This window comes from Paroedura picta, chromosome 1 (assembly GCF_049243985.1).
Source record: "Paroedura picta isolate Pp20150507F chromosome 1, Ppicta_v3.0, whole genome shotgun sequence".
Lineage (NCBI taxonomy): Eukaryota > Metazoa > Chordata > Lepidosauria > Squamata > Gekkonidae > Paroedura > Paroedura picta.
In genome coordinates this window covers 3,308,661-3,325,451 of record NC_135369.1, presented here as the reverse complement: position 1 = coordinate 3,325,451, position 16,791 = coordinate 3,308,661, and the positions used below count along the sequence as shown (strand labels likewise).

The window sequence follows — 16,791 nt, the reverse complement described above, 5'->3', positions numbered from 1 at the left end:
GCCGCCTTTTCTCACCTCACCCTCCACGTCGCCTGTTTGAAATGGCGGAAGAAAGCAACACGGTTTATACATGACTATCTGCCACCTGTCAATCAAGCCAGGCAGCCAATCCCCTTTCTTCAAGCTTTAGACAGACTTTTTTGACCTCCTTCCTCGCCCCTCCGGTAGTGGGGGTGGGTGGATGGGTGGGTTTTCCGCCATGTTTGTGATTTTTTAATGTCTTTTAACAGGGGTTTTAATGGGACCGTGTAACCCGCCACGAGCCGGCTTCAGAAGTGGCGGGAAATAAATTGAATAATAATAATAAGTTCTATCATGCCCGCTAATTTTTTTTTAAAAAATGCATACTTCTCCGTTGCTATGCTTATGCATCTAATCATAGATGCATAGCGCTTTTTGAACACTACCCCTTCTTGAATCGTGAGTCTTGTTAATTTTAAAAATTGATCTCATTCCTGTTTTTCTTTTTTTTTGGGGGGGGGAGTTTTAGAGAGCCACAACGTTTGGAAAAAATTATTTCCACCATCGCCTGCACGCTTGTCCGCCTATTCAGATATTTTTAAAAAGACGTTCCCGTCCCCGGGAGAGGGGGGCAGGACAAGGCAGGAGCCTTTAGTGCATTTGAGTCCCTCCGCTGGTTGCCTGCTGCTTGCATCCCATTAAATAGTACTATATAGGTTGGGGAATCCCCAAAAGGGGATTCCCCAACAAGCGCTTTAAAATGGAGGATGTAGCCGGCCGCTTACTGCCCAGACGTTGCATGCTGGCGACGTCATACGGAGGGCTGGAATATAACCACTACATAAGGCAAGCATTTCGCTGTTTTTAACATGTGCGGAAAAGCCCTGGGATTTCTTGGTGGACTCCTGCCTAAATGCTAAGAAGGGCTGATGTTGCTTCTGAGATGGGAGGAAGCAGGTATGGTTGGGGCATCCAAGGTGGGCTAGGCTGACGCTTTAATAAACGGTCAGCCCCCCAGGTTTTTTGGCCCTCGGCCCAACGGGGCAGATGTGTTGCGGTGCTTATTCTGGGGCCAGGGATCCGAGCAGATGGGGACGGAGGGGAGGGGGCGGGAAGGCCTCCGTTGGCCGCCTCACAATCGCCGTTCTGTTTGCCGTCCCCGCGAAAATAAATAAGAGCTTGCCGAAAAACATCCATCTGCGCTGGGCGCGCTGTCAAAAGCCGGCCGCGTTGGCTTGTTTGCACTTTGCTGTCTTTTGAAGGATCTTTGTGTTGAGTTCATGGAGTGAAAAACAGCCTCGCCAGTTCGTGGAGCTCTGGGCCCTAGGGTGGCAAAGGGCGGAAGATTTTGGCCGGGGGGGGGCATAGTTCAGTGGGAGAGCATCTCCTTGGCAAGCAGAGGGTCCCTGGTTCAGTCCTCAGCACCTCCAGTTGAAAGGACCGGGCAGGAAGTGATAAGAACATCAGAAGAGCCCTGGTTCTCCAGTTGTGCCAAGCGACTGGTGGGACTGGCCCACCTGGGGGGGTGGGAAGCATCCCAGCCAAAGGCTGTCCAGGGGTTCCCTTTTTGTGCAAATACTACCAGCGAGCAGGTCTGCTTTAATGCATCCCTTGATTCATTTTAAATCCTTTCTTAGCATCCTTCCTTCCTTACTGAGTGCAGGGAAATGAAATGCAACCAATGAAGATAATCTAAAACAAAAAACACCAACCTGGAAAGCCTCAGTTCATGACTGTCCACAGGCGTAACCAAGTGTGGGCCCAAATAAATCCATCGAACCAGCCACCGTCCGAAGACGGAAAGTGCAGGAGGGGGGGTGCATTTCCCCGGGGAGATTTGGTTGGTTGTTTTTTAAAAATATTTTTTATTTAGTCAAAAAAGAAAAGAAAAGCACAACATATTTCTAAACTATTATTATGCCATTAAGGGTAATCTATATCTACTAGACCGTAAGGAAGGCCGAGCGTCAAAGAATTGAGGCTTTTGAACTCTGGTGCTGGAGAAGACTCTTGCGAGTCCCTTGGACTGCAAGGCGAACAAACTGGTCTGTCCTAGAGGAGATCAGCCCTGACTGCTCTTTAGAAGGCCAGATCCTGAAGATGAAACTCAAATATTTTGGCCACCTCATGAGAAGGAAGGACTCCCTGGAGAAGAGCCTAATGCTGGGAGCGATCGAGGGCAAAAGAAGAAGGGGACGACAGAGAATGAGGTGGCTGGATGGAGTCACTGAAGCAGTAGGTGCAAACTTGAATGGACTCCGGGGAATGGTAGAGGACAGGAAGGCCTGGAGGATCATTGTCCATGGGGTCGCGATGGGTCGGACACGACTTCGCACATAACAACAAATATCTACTAGAGCAGGGGTATTCAACCTGTGGTCCTCCATGGACTACAATTCCCATGAGCCCCTGCCAGCATTTGCCCCGGGATCTAGGGTGGCAAAGGGCGGAAGATTTTGGCCGGGGGGGGCATAGTTCAGTGGAGGACATCTGGAGGACCACAGGTTGACCACCCCTGTACTAGAGGACAGGAAGGCCTGCAGGATCATTGTCCATGGGGTCGCGATGGGTCGGATACAACTTCACACCTAACAATAACAATATCTACTAAACGATTATTATTAAAAGACTTAAGCTGCCATTTTGTAATACATTTTAAAAAGAGAACTACCTATCTTATTCTGCCAAACATTGTCAAAATACTGTAATATCACATACCATGTCTTTTCCAACATTTACATATATAGTCTACAAATCAGTTATTTCTTTCGATTTTATTATTATCATTCATTCATTCATTCATTCATTCATTCGATTTTTAGCCCACCACTCTCTAGAGACTTGTGGCAGGTTACAATGTTTGTTTGTTTGTTTGTTTATTTATTTGATTTATATGGCCACCACTCTCAGCAAGCTGGCTCCTGGCAGTTTAAAAGAGTATAAAATACAGATCCAATTCATAAAACAACAACGCCAACAGAATAAAACAATCCCCCCATTAAAATGCAAAATATTTTATAAAAGATGTAAAATCCCCCTAAAGCGTATAAAACCCCATCTAGTCCCATAACAATGCTGAAAGGACATTCAAAGCAACCTGAACCAAAATTGGAAGCGTAAAATTGGCCCCTTCACCCCTGGCCCCATTTTCTGCAGCCCTCCACCCCTGGGTGGGATACATTAAATATCACCATGTCATTTCTCGCCCTGGGCTCAGCCAAAGACCTGGCGGAAGATCTCCGTTTTAAGGCTGATAGTTCCGTCAAGGCCCTAATCTCTCTTTATTTTTCCTAATCAATATAATCTAAGATTAGCTTCCATTTTCTCCTGAAATTGATCTGTTTGCGCATCAAACAGGCGAGTTTATTTGACCAGTCCGTATGATCTGGGAATGTTTCTTTTTTCTGCTCAGTCGCAGACGGGTTTCTTTGGTCGATGGAACCGTCCGGGGGGGCCTCTCCCTGTGGCCTGAACCCCCCGGGAAAGAAGCATTTCTGAAACAATTTATTTCTCCGTGCTGCCCTCCTGAGGCAGCTCAGACAAATTAAAATAGATTTAAAAACTGACATAGACACAACAGCCTTGTGAGGTGGGCCTTTAGGATGCGTGGTGTGACATCTGGAGAACTAGAGTCTGGGCGCATGGAGGGAGCACACTGCCCAAGGATGGCTCAGGCACTTCAGCTAATGCATTTGAAGAAAGGACAGGGACCCCCCCATTTATTATTATTATTATTATTATTATTATTATTATTATTATTATTATTATTATTATTATTATTATTATTATTTATCATACTTATATACCGCCCTCCCCAGAGGCTCAGGGTGGCTTACATAATAACAAGGAGCAATACATAAAACGTTCTATAAAAACATGTGAATAACCTTATAATAATAACTAATAATTGTAACCAGATAACAGTGCAAAATAACAATTTCCCACTACCTCCCCTGTGAATTGACTCAAAGGGCGTCATTTTCTCGGAGGGCCTTTTGGTGCAAATGGAGTGTGCTTCTTTCCCTCTCGCCCTGTTTGACTTCCCTCCCCCCCCCCTCCCCGCCTCTAATTTTAATTTCCATTTTCCTCTGCTGTTTTCTCCAGCCGTAATGTGGCTGGGGTCAGTCGGTTCCTATCACCATCAACTATCTGGGGCCGGCTTATCTGCGTGGGCACTTTGGCAGACGGAGGCAGGCATTTCCCCATCTCTGGGAAACAGCGGCCGTTCCCTTCAGCCTTCGCCTGGCCGGGAGGGGGGCAGAGGAGGGGGGGCCCTTCCAGTAGGTTTCTAGAGGGGATGCCGACTGGATCCCAAAGAGAACAGCCACACTGTTTGGACAGCCTTTCTCCAAGGTCCACAGGCCTTTGCAGAGCTTGAACTCTTCGCCCTGTCTCTGGGGACCGTACCTGCGTTCAGAAAGGCACCTGGTACAGGTGTCCAGGGTGGTACAGTCCCCTCAAGAGCCCAGGAGGGTCCCACAGACTTGGACGGTTGGTAGTACCAAAGTAGAGTACCCCGCAGCACTCTGAGGACCCCTTCTACACTGAAATTGCTCTCTCTTCTGAGTAGAAATACACACAATCCATATTGACTGCATCAGGTTATCCTGCATTTCCTTGGGATAATAGAGGACCACATCTTAGAATCGTTGAATCAAAGAGTCGGAAGGGACCTCCTGGGTCATCTAGTCCAACCCCCTGCACTGTGCAGGACTCTCACAACCCTCTCGCTCACCCACTGTCACCTGCCAGCCCCTTGAGCCTTCACAGAATCAGCCTCTCTGTCAGATGGCTCTCCAACCTCTGCTTAAAAATCTCCAAAGAGGGAGAACACCCCCCCTCCCGAGGAAGCCTGTTCCACTGAGGACCCGCTCTGACTGTCAGGAACTTCTTCCGGAGGTTGAGACGGAATTTCAGTTCTGTATTGGAGCATACAAATTCATCTGCCACGTTTAGGGTGGCTCCTTTATGCTGTCATCGATCAAGTTAAGGAAATGTTTTGGGCATGCCAATTGATATGTCTGTGGTCTCTCCTTTTCGGGCTAAGTCTAACTTGTATTTTTCTAACAGTATTTCTGTATTTTTACCACATCTTATTGTTGCTATAGCTTGTCAGTTTTATGATGTTAAGGCTTGTGGCTATAACACTAATACGTTAAGGCTTGTTAAGGCTTGTGGCTATAACGTTACTAATTGTATACTGGAATTCTTCCTTGGGAGTGTCACCAGAAATCTGGTTTCCACCTTTGGGTTTATTGGCTTCTGAAGAACAGAACTGAATCCCAGACACCAGCATTTAGATACTATGATCCCCAAATGGCCCTTGTCTGTCTGATGGGGTCCTCTTAAATCCACCGCCTGAGTTTGTGTGGTGAGACTTGAACTGGGGACTCCATTGTGCAGAAAAGGAAATATTTCTTTACAAGGAGAGGAACTGAAATGTGGAATTCACCCCCAGGGGATGCTGTGACGGCCACAGGAATAGTCAGCTACAAAAGGGGGTTTGGAAAGATTCGTGGGGGGGAGGTCTGTCAGTAGCCACTCACCACAGTAACTGAAGGGAGCCTCCATGTTCAGAGGCAGTCAATCTCAGTGCCAGGAAGCAGCATCGGGAAGGTCTTGTCCTCTCTGCCCTGTGGCTGGCCCTGCAGAGGACCTGGCTGGCCCCTGGGTGAGACAAGATGCTGGACAGATGGACCCTCCGTGGTCTGACCCAGCAGGGCTCTTCTGAGGGTCTTCTCCTTTCCCCCATTCTTCCTCAGAAGTGCAAGAACTGGGCTGACCTAACTGGGAAGGGAGTTCTTTACAGCAGGGGTAGTCAACCCGTGGTCCTCCAGATGTCCATGGACTACAATTCCCATGAGCCCCTGCCAGCATTTGCTGGCAGGGGCTCATGGGACTTGTAGTCCATGAACACCTGGAGGACCACAGGTTGACTACCCCTGCTTTACAGCACCCATTCCAATTTCTACATTGCATTTCTGAAAACTGCCCCAGGGGTGGTGGGTGGTGATGGTGGGGAGTGTGTGGATTTTTAGCCGCTCACCTGGGATGCAAGAGGATGCTGAAATTTGTCTGCGATGCCCCCCGAATTTCTCCCGCCCGCCTTCTGAATCCCTCCTGTGCTTTCTTGAAGAACACTTTTCTTTCTTTCTTGCCTCCCTTGGCAGGAGTGCATCCGGAGCCGCCGGGCCGTCCACGTGGTCCTGGGCAATGAGTCGTGTGACCTGGACTCCATGGTGTCCGCTCTGGCCCTCGCCTTCTTCTTTGCGAAGGTCAGCCCCTTGTTCGGCCCCCATTTCTGTCTCTAGGCTGGGTTGGACACATGTTCAGTCTCCTTTTTCAGAATCCTGCCCTTCCTTCAAAAGTCGTTCAGGGTTGTTTTTATTCCCCCCTTTCCCCCAATTTTATCCTCACAGCAACCCTGTGAGGTAGGCTAGGAGGAGAGAGAGACTGGCCCAAAGGTACCCAGCTAACTTCACGGCAGAGTAGGGATTTGAACCCAGGGCTCCCCATCCCTAACTAGACCAGGGTCCCCAAGCTTTATGTCCTTGGGGGCACATTTGGGCCCATGACGGTGCGTGGCGAGGGCAGCCAAATCAACACTGCTACAAAATGGCCGCCACCAGAAGGCAGAGCCAGCTACAAAATGGCTGCTGCAGTTTATCGTCACTCACACTGTTTCCCCTTGTTTTGGGGGGGTTTGCATGGGGGGTGTTGATCACAAGGGCCATGCTTGCTGGACACACATGCGCCAATGCAGTCTGGAACCTGCTTTAAAAAAATTAGAATTGCGATTCTCAAAATTCTGCGCTTGCTCCGTCCTAAAACACAAGCGTTGATCGATTGCGTCGTCCGGCAGATGTCCCCAGAGCCAAGGGCGGCCTCCATTCCGGTTCTGAACATCCCTCGCTCTGACTTCCCCCTGCGGACAGAGAGCACCTTTCTCCTCAAGGAAGAGCGCATCCCCGAGAGCTCCCTTGTCTTCCGAGACGAGATCGACCTCCTCGCCCTCCACCGATCCGGGCTCCTCTCCCTCACTCTGGTCGACCACCACGTCCTGCCGAGGTAGACTCTGGAGGAGGGAAATCGGAACGGAAGCCGGAGGCGGGTACACGGGGTGGAGAGAGCGGCCAGGAGGGACTTATTCTCCCTCCCGGAGGGCGTCCCTTGAAGCTGAGGGGCAGTAGGTTCAGGACGGGCAAAAAGACATCCTGCATTATACAGCCAGAAATTAAAAGGTGGAATTCGCTGCCAGAGGGTGGAGTGGTGGCCACAGGAACAATCAAGGTTTAAAGATCCCTGGGGGAGACGGGAGGCTGGACTGGATGGACCTTCCTTGGTCTGACCCAGCAGGGCTCTTCTGAGGTTCTTACGAAGACCTCAGCCTCCCTGCCCTGTTGTTGGCCCTCCAGAGGAACTGGTTGACCAGTGTGCAAGACTGGATGGACCCCTGGCTTGATCCAGCAGGGTTCTTCATAGCAAGGGCAGGGCCTTCTGGCCGCAGGACCCAAGGCTTAGAGGTGACCCATCTCAATTGCCGACCTCCGTTGCTTTTTCGCAGCCGGGACGCGGCTCTGGAAGAGGCGGTCGTCGAAGTGATCGACCATCGTCCCCTGGAGCGGGAGAGGGGCCCTCCGTGCAAAACCACGTCGGAATTGGTGGGGTCGTGCGCCACGCTGGTGACGGAGAAGATCTTTCAATACCCGGTTGAGGTTTTGGACCGGACCACGGCAGCCCTCCTGCACGGTAAGGCCAGCAATGATCTAGGGCAGGGGTAGTCAACCTGTGGTCCTCCAGATGTTCATGGACTACAATTCCCATGAGCCCCTGCCAGCGAATGCTGGCAGGGGCTCATGGGAATTGTAGTCCATGAACATCTGGAGGACCACAGGTTGACTACCCCTGATCTGGGGGAATAGACAGCTGTTCTGTGTTCTTTTGGACACGGGGGCGACCTATGCTGGTCTCAATCTTTCCTTATCCACACAGGGCAGGGGGAAATGCAGAGGCTGATATATGTTCTTCCCAGCCAGCAGGAAGTTCACGAATCCTCCTGCCCAGGGAATTATTTCTTTATTTCCTCAACTGTATTTACATTCCCGGCTTTGTCCTGGAGACTCAGGATGTATCACACTCTCTGTCAGTCAATGCAGCCAAGAGAATGAGGCATCTAATAATGCACAGATGCACAAAGCTGCCCCCCCCCCGAACAGCCCAAGGGTCAGTCAGGGTCAGTATTGTGTGTTCGGACGGGAAGCTGCTCTCCGGAGAATCGGGCGGAGAGTCTTTCGGAACGGCCGTGGGTCAGCGGATGGGTTTAAGCAATTCAAAGGTTTATTCAAGGTATAAGCTTTCATGTGCGCGCACACAGGTGTCTGATGAATCAGTATTGTCTACTCAGGCTGGCAGCTGCTGTCCAGGGTCTCAGGCAGAGAAAGCTCTTCCCCATCCCCTCCTGCCTGGTCCTTTCAGCTGGAGATGCTGCCTGGGATTGAACCGGGGACCTCCTGCCTGCCAAGCAGAGGCTCTGCCCCTGAGGTCCGGCCCCTCCCCAGGGCTCTCCAGGGTCTCAGGCAGAGAAAGGTCTTCCCCATCCCCTCCTGCCTGGTCCTTTCAGCTGGAGATGCTGCCTGGGATTGAACCGGGGACCTCCTGCCTGCCCAGCAGAGGCTCTGCCCCTGAGCTCTGGCCCCTCCCCAGGGCTCTCCAGGGTCTCAGGCAGAGAAAGGTCTTCCCCATCCCCTCCTGCCTGGCCCTTTCAGCTGGAGATGCTGCCTGGGATTGAACCGGGGACCTCCTGCCTGCCCAGCAGAGGCTCTGCCCCTGAGCTCTGGCCCCTCCCCAGGGCTCTCCAGGGTCTCAGGCAGAGAAAGGTCTTCCCCATCCCCTCCTGCCTGGTCCTTTCAGCTGGAGATGCTGCCTGGGATGGACCCGGGGACCTCCTGCCTGCCCAGCAGAGGCTCTGCCCCTGAGCCACGGCCTCTGAATACAAAGCACTAGAAATACAGGTCTTGAAACAAAGTGCAAAATATCAGATTTCCTATGTTAAGCCAACCTTTTTGAGCCTGCAGGAACATTCGGGATTCTGACACAGCACAATGGTTGCAGCCCCAAAATGGCTGCCCCAAAATGGCTGCCACAAAATGGCTGCCACTGGAGGCGGAGCCAGCCTGACAGTCATTGCCACAGCTTAACCTCAGTAACACAGTTCAGATCTGCATGCTGCTCCTTGCTCCGCAGGCACCATCGTCCTCGACTGCGTCAACATGGCTCCTGAAGCAGGCAAGGTCACCCCGAAGGATGTTCAGTTTGCTGGCCTCCTCGAATCGAAGTTCCCGGATCTGGCCCCGAGAAGCGTCATCTACGAGGCCCTGCAGAAGGCCAAGTTTGATGTCTCAGGTACGTCCCCGTCTGACAAAGAGCAGAGAAGAGGTAATATCCCACTTCCCCTCGGAAAATTAGAGCTCCCTGGCTGCATGGAGGGCAGGATGCTGTTTCTGCTGGCTGCAGAGGAGAGGACACGCAGTAATGGGTTTAAACTTCAAGTACAACGATATAGGCTAGATATCAGGAGAAAGTTTTTCACAGTCAGAGTAGTTCTGCAGTGGAATAGGCTGCCTAAGGAGGTGGTGAGCTCCCCCTCACTGGCAGTCTTCAAGCAAAGGTTGGATGCGCACTTTTCTTGGATGCTTTAGGATCATAGAATCATAGAATCATAGAGTTGGAAGGGGCCATACAGGCCATCTAGTCCAACCCCCTGCTCAACGCAGGATCAGCCCTAAGCATCCTAAAGCATGTCCCTCACTTCTTCTCCTCCGACAAGGATTTTGAGGTCTGGCCATTGTCCCTCCCTCACACTTGGTCTCTCTGTCCCTTTCAGGACTCACAACGGACCAAATGCTGAGGAAAGACCTCAAAGCCGTCTCTGGGAAAGAGGCCGTCATCGCGCTGAGCTCTGTGTATGTGACTTTGCAGGTAGGTGTGACGTGTGGGTCCCTGGTGTTTGTGGCCTGGTTTCTGGACCTTCAGCCACTGGGGTGGAAACAGCAGTTCTGTCGGGCAACGGAGGTCTCTGTGAAAGCTGTTGTGTTTTATTGATTGATTGATTAATGATTGGAAACACTTTGGAGCCTCCCTTCAACTCAGATTGGGCCCTAAGGCAGTGAATGTTGAAACATTTAAGACAGATTCCCAACATGGGCACCTGCTGGGCATTTCAGGAAGGGGGTGGGGCCATGGTAAAAATACTGCTTTTGATTGGCTGCCCACATTTCCTCTGGAGGATCAGAAGGACTGGTAAGTACCTAGATCAGAGTTAGTCGAACTGCAGCCCTCCAGATGTCCATGGACTACAACTCCCATGAGCCCTGGCAGGGGCTCATGGGAGTTGTAGTCCATGGACATCTGGAGGGCCACAGTTCGACTACCCCTGGCCTAGATTTTCGCCAGTGTGTAGTTCCATTCCACCCTCGGGCTTCTCTTCTTTCCCGGAAGCGCAAGACGCAAGGTGTTCTGTTTGGCTCCGCCTCTGGTGGAAGCCATTATTGGGGTGGCGTTCACCTCCCCCTTCTCAAAATTCTCAGTGTGCCTGCAGGCTCAAAGAGGTGGGGAATCCCTCTTTTGATACATTAAGACAGCATGGAAGTGGAGCCTCTGTAAAATATTTGAAAAATTCAATTAAAACATATAAATATGGGATACACAGAACCAGGGAGGAGGACTGGTAACAGCTAATGGGGGAATGGCGAACAAAACCCCAAAGCTTTTCTCCGCTGGCCGAAGGCAACGGAGACACCTGAATTTCCCTTGGTCCTAAAGTTTCAGAGCCACCACCCAAAAGGCCCTGTCTCAGGTTGCCACCTAAGTTAGCTTCCGCTTGTGGGGGCACCCGAAATGCGCCCTGGCCGGAGGGTTCCCTTGTGTATGTCGTCCATGCATAATGTTTCCATTCAGGACTTCTTGCGCCGTCCAGCGGTAGAAGAGGATTTGCGTGCCTTCTGCCAACAGAGAGGCTACGACGCCCTGGTTGTGATGGCCATCTCCTTCAACGAGAGGAACGAGCCCTTCCGGCAACTCGCAGTGTACAGCCAGCAAGGGACGCTCCGGACAGCGGTAAGCCGAGTCTTGCGGGAAAGGAGAGACAAGGATTTCCCCAGAAACTGTTGAGATTTCTGGGCAGTTACTAAATTCCTCCCAAGAGCCCTCGGCTCTGATGTGGTCCTGGCTCAGTTCTGATTCGGGGCTCAGCTCGGCTCCGATTCGGTCCTGGTTCGGCTCCGATTCGGTCCTGGTTCGGCCCCGATTCGGTCCCTGCTTGGCTCTTATTTGGTTCCGGCTCAGCTCTCATTCTGGTTCCAGTTTGGCTCTGATTCAGTCCCGGCTCGGCTCCAATGTGTCCCTGGCTATCTTAGGCTAGTGCCTATCCAAATGCGATTTCTCCTTCAGAGACTTTCCTGTTTTGATACTTTTGTTGAGGAACACCTGCCTGTCGCAGAGCCCCTTTTCCACTGTGGAGGATTCTGGGATATATCCTAAGGTGCCTGTTTAGTTTGTAAGGTGTGCTCACCAGTCCTGTCCGTTTCCGGACTGGGTGAGGGTGCCTGAGAGAGAGACTCACTGGCACAATGAAGGGGCACAGTGGGCAGTGAGACCCCATACCTCCCCCATTGGGATGACAATCACCCGTGACTGACTTTCTCTTTGAAGAACCCCACTTCACAAGTCATAGAAAGGTATGCCTATATTTAGCGGCTGTACTTCTGGCCCCTGGGTGAGACGGGAGGCTGGACTGGAGGGACCCTCCCTGGCCTGACCCAGCAGGGCTCTTCTGAGGGTCTTCTCAGGGGAAGGCCTCGGCCTCTCTGCCCTGTGGCTGGCCTTGCAGAGGGACTGGCTGGCCCCTGGGTGAGACGAGAGGCTGGACTGGAGGGACCCTCCCTGGCCTACCCAGCAGGGCTCTTCTGAGGGTCTTCTCAGGGGAAGGCCTCGGCCTCTCTGCCCTGTGGCTGGCCTTGCAGAGGGACTGGCTGGCCCCTGGGTGAGACGGGAGGCTGGACTGGAGGGACCCTCCCTGGCCTGACCCAGCAGGGCTCTTCCGAGGGTCTTCTCAGGGGAAGGCCTCGGCCTCTCTGCCCTGTTGTTTGCCCTGCAGAGGAACTGGCTGGCCCCTGGGTGAGACGGGAGGCTGGACTGGAGGGACCCTCCCTGGCCTGACCCAGCAGGGCTCTTCTGGGGGTCTTCTCAGGGGAAGGCCTCGTCCTCTCTGCCCTGTGGCTGGCCCTGCAGAGGAACTGACTGGCCCCAGGGTGAGACGGGAGGCTGGACTGGAGGGACCCTCCCTGGCCTGAGCCAGCAGGGCTCTTCTGAGGGTCTTCTCAGGGGAAGGCCTCAGCCTCTCTGCCCTGTGGCTGGCCCTGCAGAGGAACTGGCTGGCCCCTGGGTGAGACGGGAGGCTGGACTGGAGGGACCCTCCCTGGCCTGACCCAGCAGGGCTCTTCTGAGGGTCTTCTCAGGGGAAGGCCTCGTCCTCTCTGCCCTGTGGCTGGCCCTGCAGAGGAACTGACTGGCCCCAGGGTGAGACGGGAGGCTGGACTGGAGGGACCCTCCCTGGCCTGACCCAGCAGGGCTCTTCTGAGGGTCTTCTCAGGGGAAGGCCTCGGCCTCTCTGCCCTGTGGCTGGCCCTGCAGAGGAACTGGCTGGCCCCTGGGTGAGACGGGAGGGCTGGACTGGAGGGACCCTCCCTGGCCTACCCAGCAGGGCTCTTCTGAGGGTCTTCTCAGGGGAAGGCCTCGGCCTCTCTGCCCTGTGGCTGGCCCTGCAGAGGAGCTGGCTGGCCCCTGGGTGAGACGGGAGGCTGGACTGGAGGGACCCTCCCTGGCCTGACCCAGCAGGGCTCATTCTGAGGGTCTTCTCAGGGGAAGGCCTCGGCCTCTCTGCCCTGTGGCTGGCCCTGCAGAGGAACTGGCTGGCTCCTGGGTGAGACGGGAGGCTGGACTGGAGGGACCCTCCCTGGCCTGACCCAGCAGGGCTCTTCTGAGGGTCTTCTCAGGGGAAGGCTTCGGCCTCTCTGCCCTGTGGCTGGCCCTGCAGAGGAACTGGCTGGCCCCTGGGTGAGACGGGAGGCTGGACTGGAGGGACCCTCCCTGGCCTGACCCAGCAGGGCTCTTCTGAGGGTCTTCTCAGGGGAAGGCTTCGGCCTCTCTGCCCTGTGGCTGGCCCTGCAGAGGAACTGGCTGGCCCCTGGGTGAGACGGGAGGCTGGACTGGAGGGACCCTCCCTGGCCTGACCCAGCAGGGCTCTTCTGAGGGTCTTCTCAGGGGAAGGCTTCGGCCTCTCTGCCCTGTGGCTGGCCCTGCAGAGGAACTGGCTGGCCCCTGGGGGAGAGGGGAGGCTGGACTGGAGGGACCCTCCCTGGCCTGACCCAGCAGGGCTCTCCTGAGGGTCTTCTCAGGGGAAGGCCTCGGCCTCTCTGCCCTGTGGCTGGCCCTGCAGAGGAACTGGCTGGCCCCTGGGGGAGACGGGAGGCTGGACTGGAGGGACCCTCCCTGGCCTGACCCAGCAGGGCTCTTCTGAGGGTCTTCTCAGGGGAAGGCCTCGGTCTCTCTGCCCTGTGGCTGGCCCTGCAGAGGAACTGGCTGGCCCCTGGGTGAGACGGGAGGCTGGACTTGAGGGACCCTCCCTGGCCTGACCCAGCAGGGCTCTTCTGAGGATCTTCTCAGGGGAAGGCCTCGGCCTCTCTGCCGTGTGGCTGGCCCTGCAGAGGAACTGGCTGGCCCCTGGGTGAGACGGGAGGCTGGACTGGATGGGCCCTCCCTGGCCTGACCCAGCAGGGCTCTTCTGAGGGTCTTCTCAGGGGAAGGCCTCGGCCTCTCTGCCCTGTGGCTGGCCCTGCAGAGGAACTGGCTGGCCCCTGGGTGAGACGGGAGGCTGGACTGGAGGGACCCTCCCTGGCCTGACCCAGCAGGGCTCTTCTGAGGGTCTTCTCAGGGGAAGGCCTCGGCCTCTCTGCCCTGTGGCTGGCCCTGCAGAGGAACTGGCTGGCCCCTGGGGGAGACGGGAGGCTGGACTGGAGGGACCCTCCCTGGCCTGACCCAGCAGGGCTCTTCTGAGGGTCTTCTCAGGAGAAGGCCTCAGCCTCTCTGCCGTGTGGCTGGCCCTGCAGAGGAACTGGCTGGCCCCTGGGGGAGACGGGAGGCTGGACTGGAGGGACCCTCCCTGGCCTGACCCAGCAGGGCTCTTCTGAGGGTCTTCTCAGGGGAAGGCCTCGGCCTCCCTGCCCTGTGGCTGGCCCTGCAGAGGAACTGGCTGGCCCCTGGGTGAGACGGGAGGCTGGACTGGAGGGACCCTCCCTGGCCTGACCCAGCAGGGCTCTTCTGAGGGTCTTCTCAGGGGAAGGCCTCGGCCTCTCTGCCCTGTGGCTGGCCCTGCAGAGGAACTGGCTGGCCCCTGGGGGAGACGGGAGGCTGGACTGGAGGGACCCTCCCTGGCCTGACCCAGCAGGGCTCTTCTGAGGGTCTTCTCAGGGGAAGGCCTCGGCCTCTCTGCCCTGTGGCTGGCCCTGCAGAGGAACTGGCTGGCCCCTGGGGGAGACGGGAGGCTGGACTGGAGGGACCCTCCCTGGCCTGACCCAGCAGGGCTCTTCTGAGGGTCTTCTCAGGGGAAGGCCTCGGCCTCCCTGCCCTGTGGCTGGCCCTGCAGAGGAACTGGCTGGCCCCTGGGTGAGACGGGAGGCTGGACTGGAGGGACCCTCCCTGGCCTGACCCAGCAGGGCTCTTCTGAGGGTCTTCTCAGGGGAAGGCCTCGGCCTCTCTGCCCTGTGGCTGGCCCTGCAGAGGAACTGGCTGGCCCCTGGGTGAGACGGGAGGCTGGACTGGAGGGACCCTCCCTGGCCTGTCCCAGCAGGGCTCTTCTGAGGGTCTTCTCAGGGGAAGGCCTCGGCCTCCCTGCCCTGTGGCTGGCCCTGCAGAGGAACTGGCTGGCCCCTGGGGGAGACGGGAGGCTGGACTGGAGGGACCCTCCCTGGCCTGACCCAGCAGGGCTCTTCTGAGGGTCTTCTCAGGGGAAGGCCTCGGCCTCTCTGCCCTGTGGCTGGCCCTGCAGAGGAACTGGCTGGCCCCTGGGGGAGACGGGAGGCTGGACTGGAGGGACCCTCCCTGGCCTGACCCAGCAGGGCTCTTCTGAGGGTCTTCTCAGGGGAAGGCCTCGGCCTCTCTGCCCTGTGGCTGGCCCTGCAGAGGAACTGGCTGGCCCCTGGGTGAGACGGGAGGCTGGACTGGAGGGACCCTCCCTGGCCTGACCCAGCAGGGCTCTTCTGAGGGTCTTCTCAGGGGAAGGCCTCGGCCTCTCTGCCCTGTGGCTGGCCCTGCAGAGGAACTGGCTGGCCCCTGGGTGAGACGGGAGGCTGGACTGGAGGGACCCTCCCTGGCCTGACCCAGCAGGGCTCTTCTGAGGGTCTACTCAGGGGAAGGCCTCGGCCTCTCTGCCCTGTGGCTGGCCCTGCAGAGGAACTGGCTGGCCGCTGGGTGAGACGGGAGGCTGGACTGGAGGGACCCTCCCTGGCCTGACCCAGCAGGGCTCTTCTGAGGGTCTTCTCAGGGGAAGGCCTCGGCCTCCCTGCCCTGTGGCTGGCCCTGCAGAGGAACTGGCTGGCCCCTGGGTGAGACGGGAGGCTGGACTGGAGGGACCCTCCCTGGCCTGACCCAGCAGGGCTCTTCTGAGGGTCTACTCAGGGGAAGGCCTCGGCCTCTCTGCCCTGTGGCTGGCCCTGCAGAGGAACTGGCTGGCCGCTGGGTGAGACGGGAGGCTGGACTGGAGGGACCCTCCCTGGCCTGACCCAGCAGGGCTCTTCTGAGGGTCTTCTCAGGGGAAGGCCTCGGCCTCTCTGCCCTGTGGCTGGCCCTGTAGAGGAACTGGCTGGCCCCTGGGTGAGACGGGAGGCTGGACTGGAGGGACCCTCCCTGGCCTGACCCAGCAGGGCTCTTCTGAGGGTCTTCTCAGGGGAAGGCCTCGGCCTCTCTGCCCTGTGGCTGGCCCTGCAGAGGAACTGGCTGGCCCCTGGGTGAGACGGGAGGCTGGACTGGAGGGACCCTCCCTGGCCTGACCCAGCAGGGCTCTTCTGAGGGTCTTCTCAGGGGAAGGCCTCGGCCTCTCTGCCCTGTGGCTGGCCCTGCAGAGGAACTGGCTGGCCCCTGGGTGAGACGGGAGGCTGGACTGGAGGGACCCTCCCTGGCCTGACCCAGCAGGGCTCTTCTGAGGGTCTTCTCAGGGGAAGGCCTCGGCCTCCCTGCCCTGTGGCTGGCCCTGCAGAGGAACTGGCTGGCCCCTGGGTGAGACGGGAGGCTGGACTGGAGGGACCCTCCCTGGCCTGACCCAGCAGGGCTCTTCTGAGGGTCTACTCAGGGGAAGGCCTCGGCCTCTCTGCCCTGTGGCTGGCCCTGCAGAGGACCTGGCTGGCCCCTGGGTGAGACGGGAGGCTGGACTGGAGGGACCCTCCCTGGCCTGACCCAGCAGGGCTCTTCTGAGGGTCTTCTCAGGGGAAGGCCTCGGCCTCCCTGCCCTGTGGCTGGCCCTGCAGAGGAACTGGCTGGCCCCTGGGTGAGACGGGAGGCTGGACTGGAGGGACCCTCCCTCGCCTGACCCAGCAGGGCTCTTCTGAGGGTCTTCTCAGGGGAAGGCCTCGGCCTCTCTGCCCTGTGGCTGGCCCTGCAGAGGAACTGGCTGGCCCCTGGGTGAGACGGGAGGCTGGACTGGAGGGACCCTCCCTGGCCTGACCCAGCATGGCTCTTCTGAGGGTCTTCTCAGGGGAAGGCCTCGGCCTCTCTGCCCTG

General features: G+C 56.5%; 1 protein-coding gene across 2 annotated transcripts in view; it reads left to right on the top strand.

Annotated features, from left to right (window-relative positions):
• The window catches only part of PRUNE1 (prune exopolyphosphatase 1), a 29,696-nt gene that overhangs the window by 1,733 nt on the left and 11,172 nt on the right, over nt 1-16,791 (top strand). Inside the window, exons 1-7 of one of the 2 annotated variants that reach the window (XM_077319899.1) lie at nt 4,806-4,946; nt 6,132-6,236; nt 6,824-7,029; nt 7,526-7,710; nt 9,205-9,363; nt 9,845-9,939; nt 10,918-11,076. In XM_077319899.1, coding sequence (XP_077176014.1) covers nt 6,198-6,236; nt 6,824-7,029; nt 7,526-7,710; nt 9,205-9,363; nt 9,845-9,939; nt 10,918-11,076 — 843 coding nt within the window. In that variant the 5' untranslated portion in view covers nt 4,806-4,946; nt 6,132-6,197. Of the gene's footprint in view, nt 1-4,805; nt 4,947-6,131; nt 6,237-6,823; nt 7,030-7,525; nt 7,711-9,204; nt 9,364-9,844; nt 9,940-10,917; nt 11,077-16,791 lie in introns of those variants that run through there. The other variant, XM_077319891.1, reaches the window with a different exon arrangement.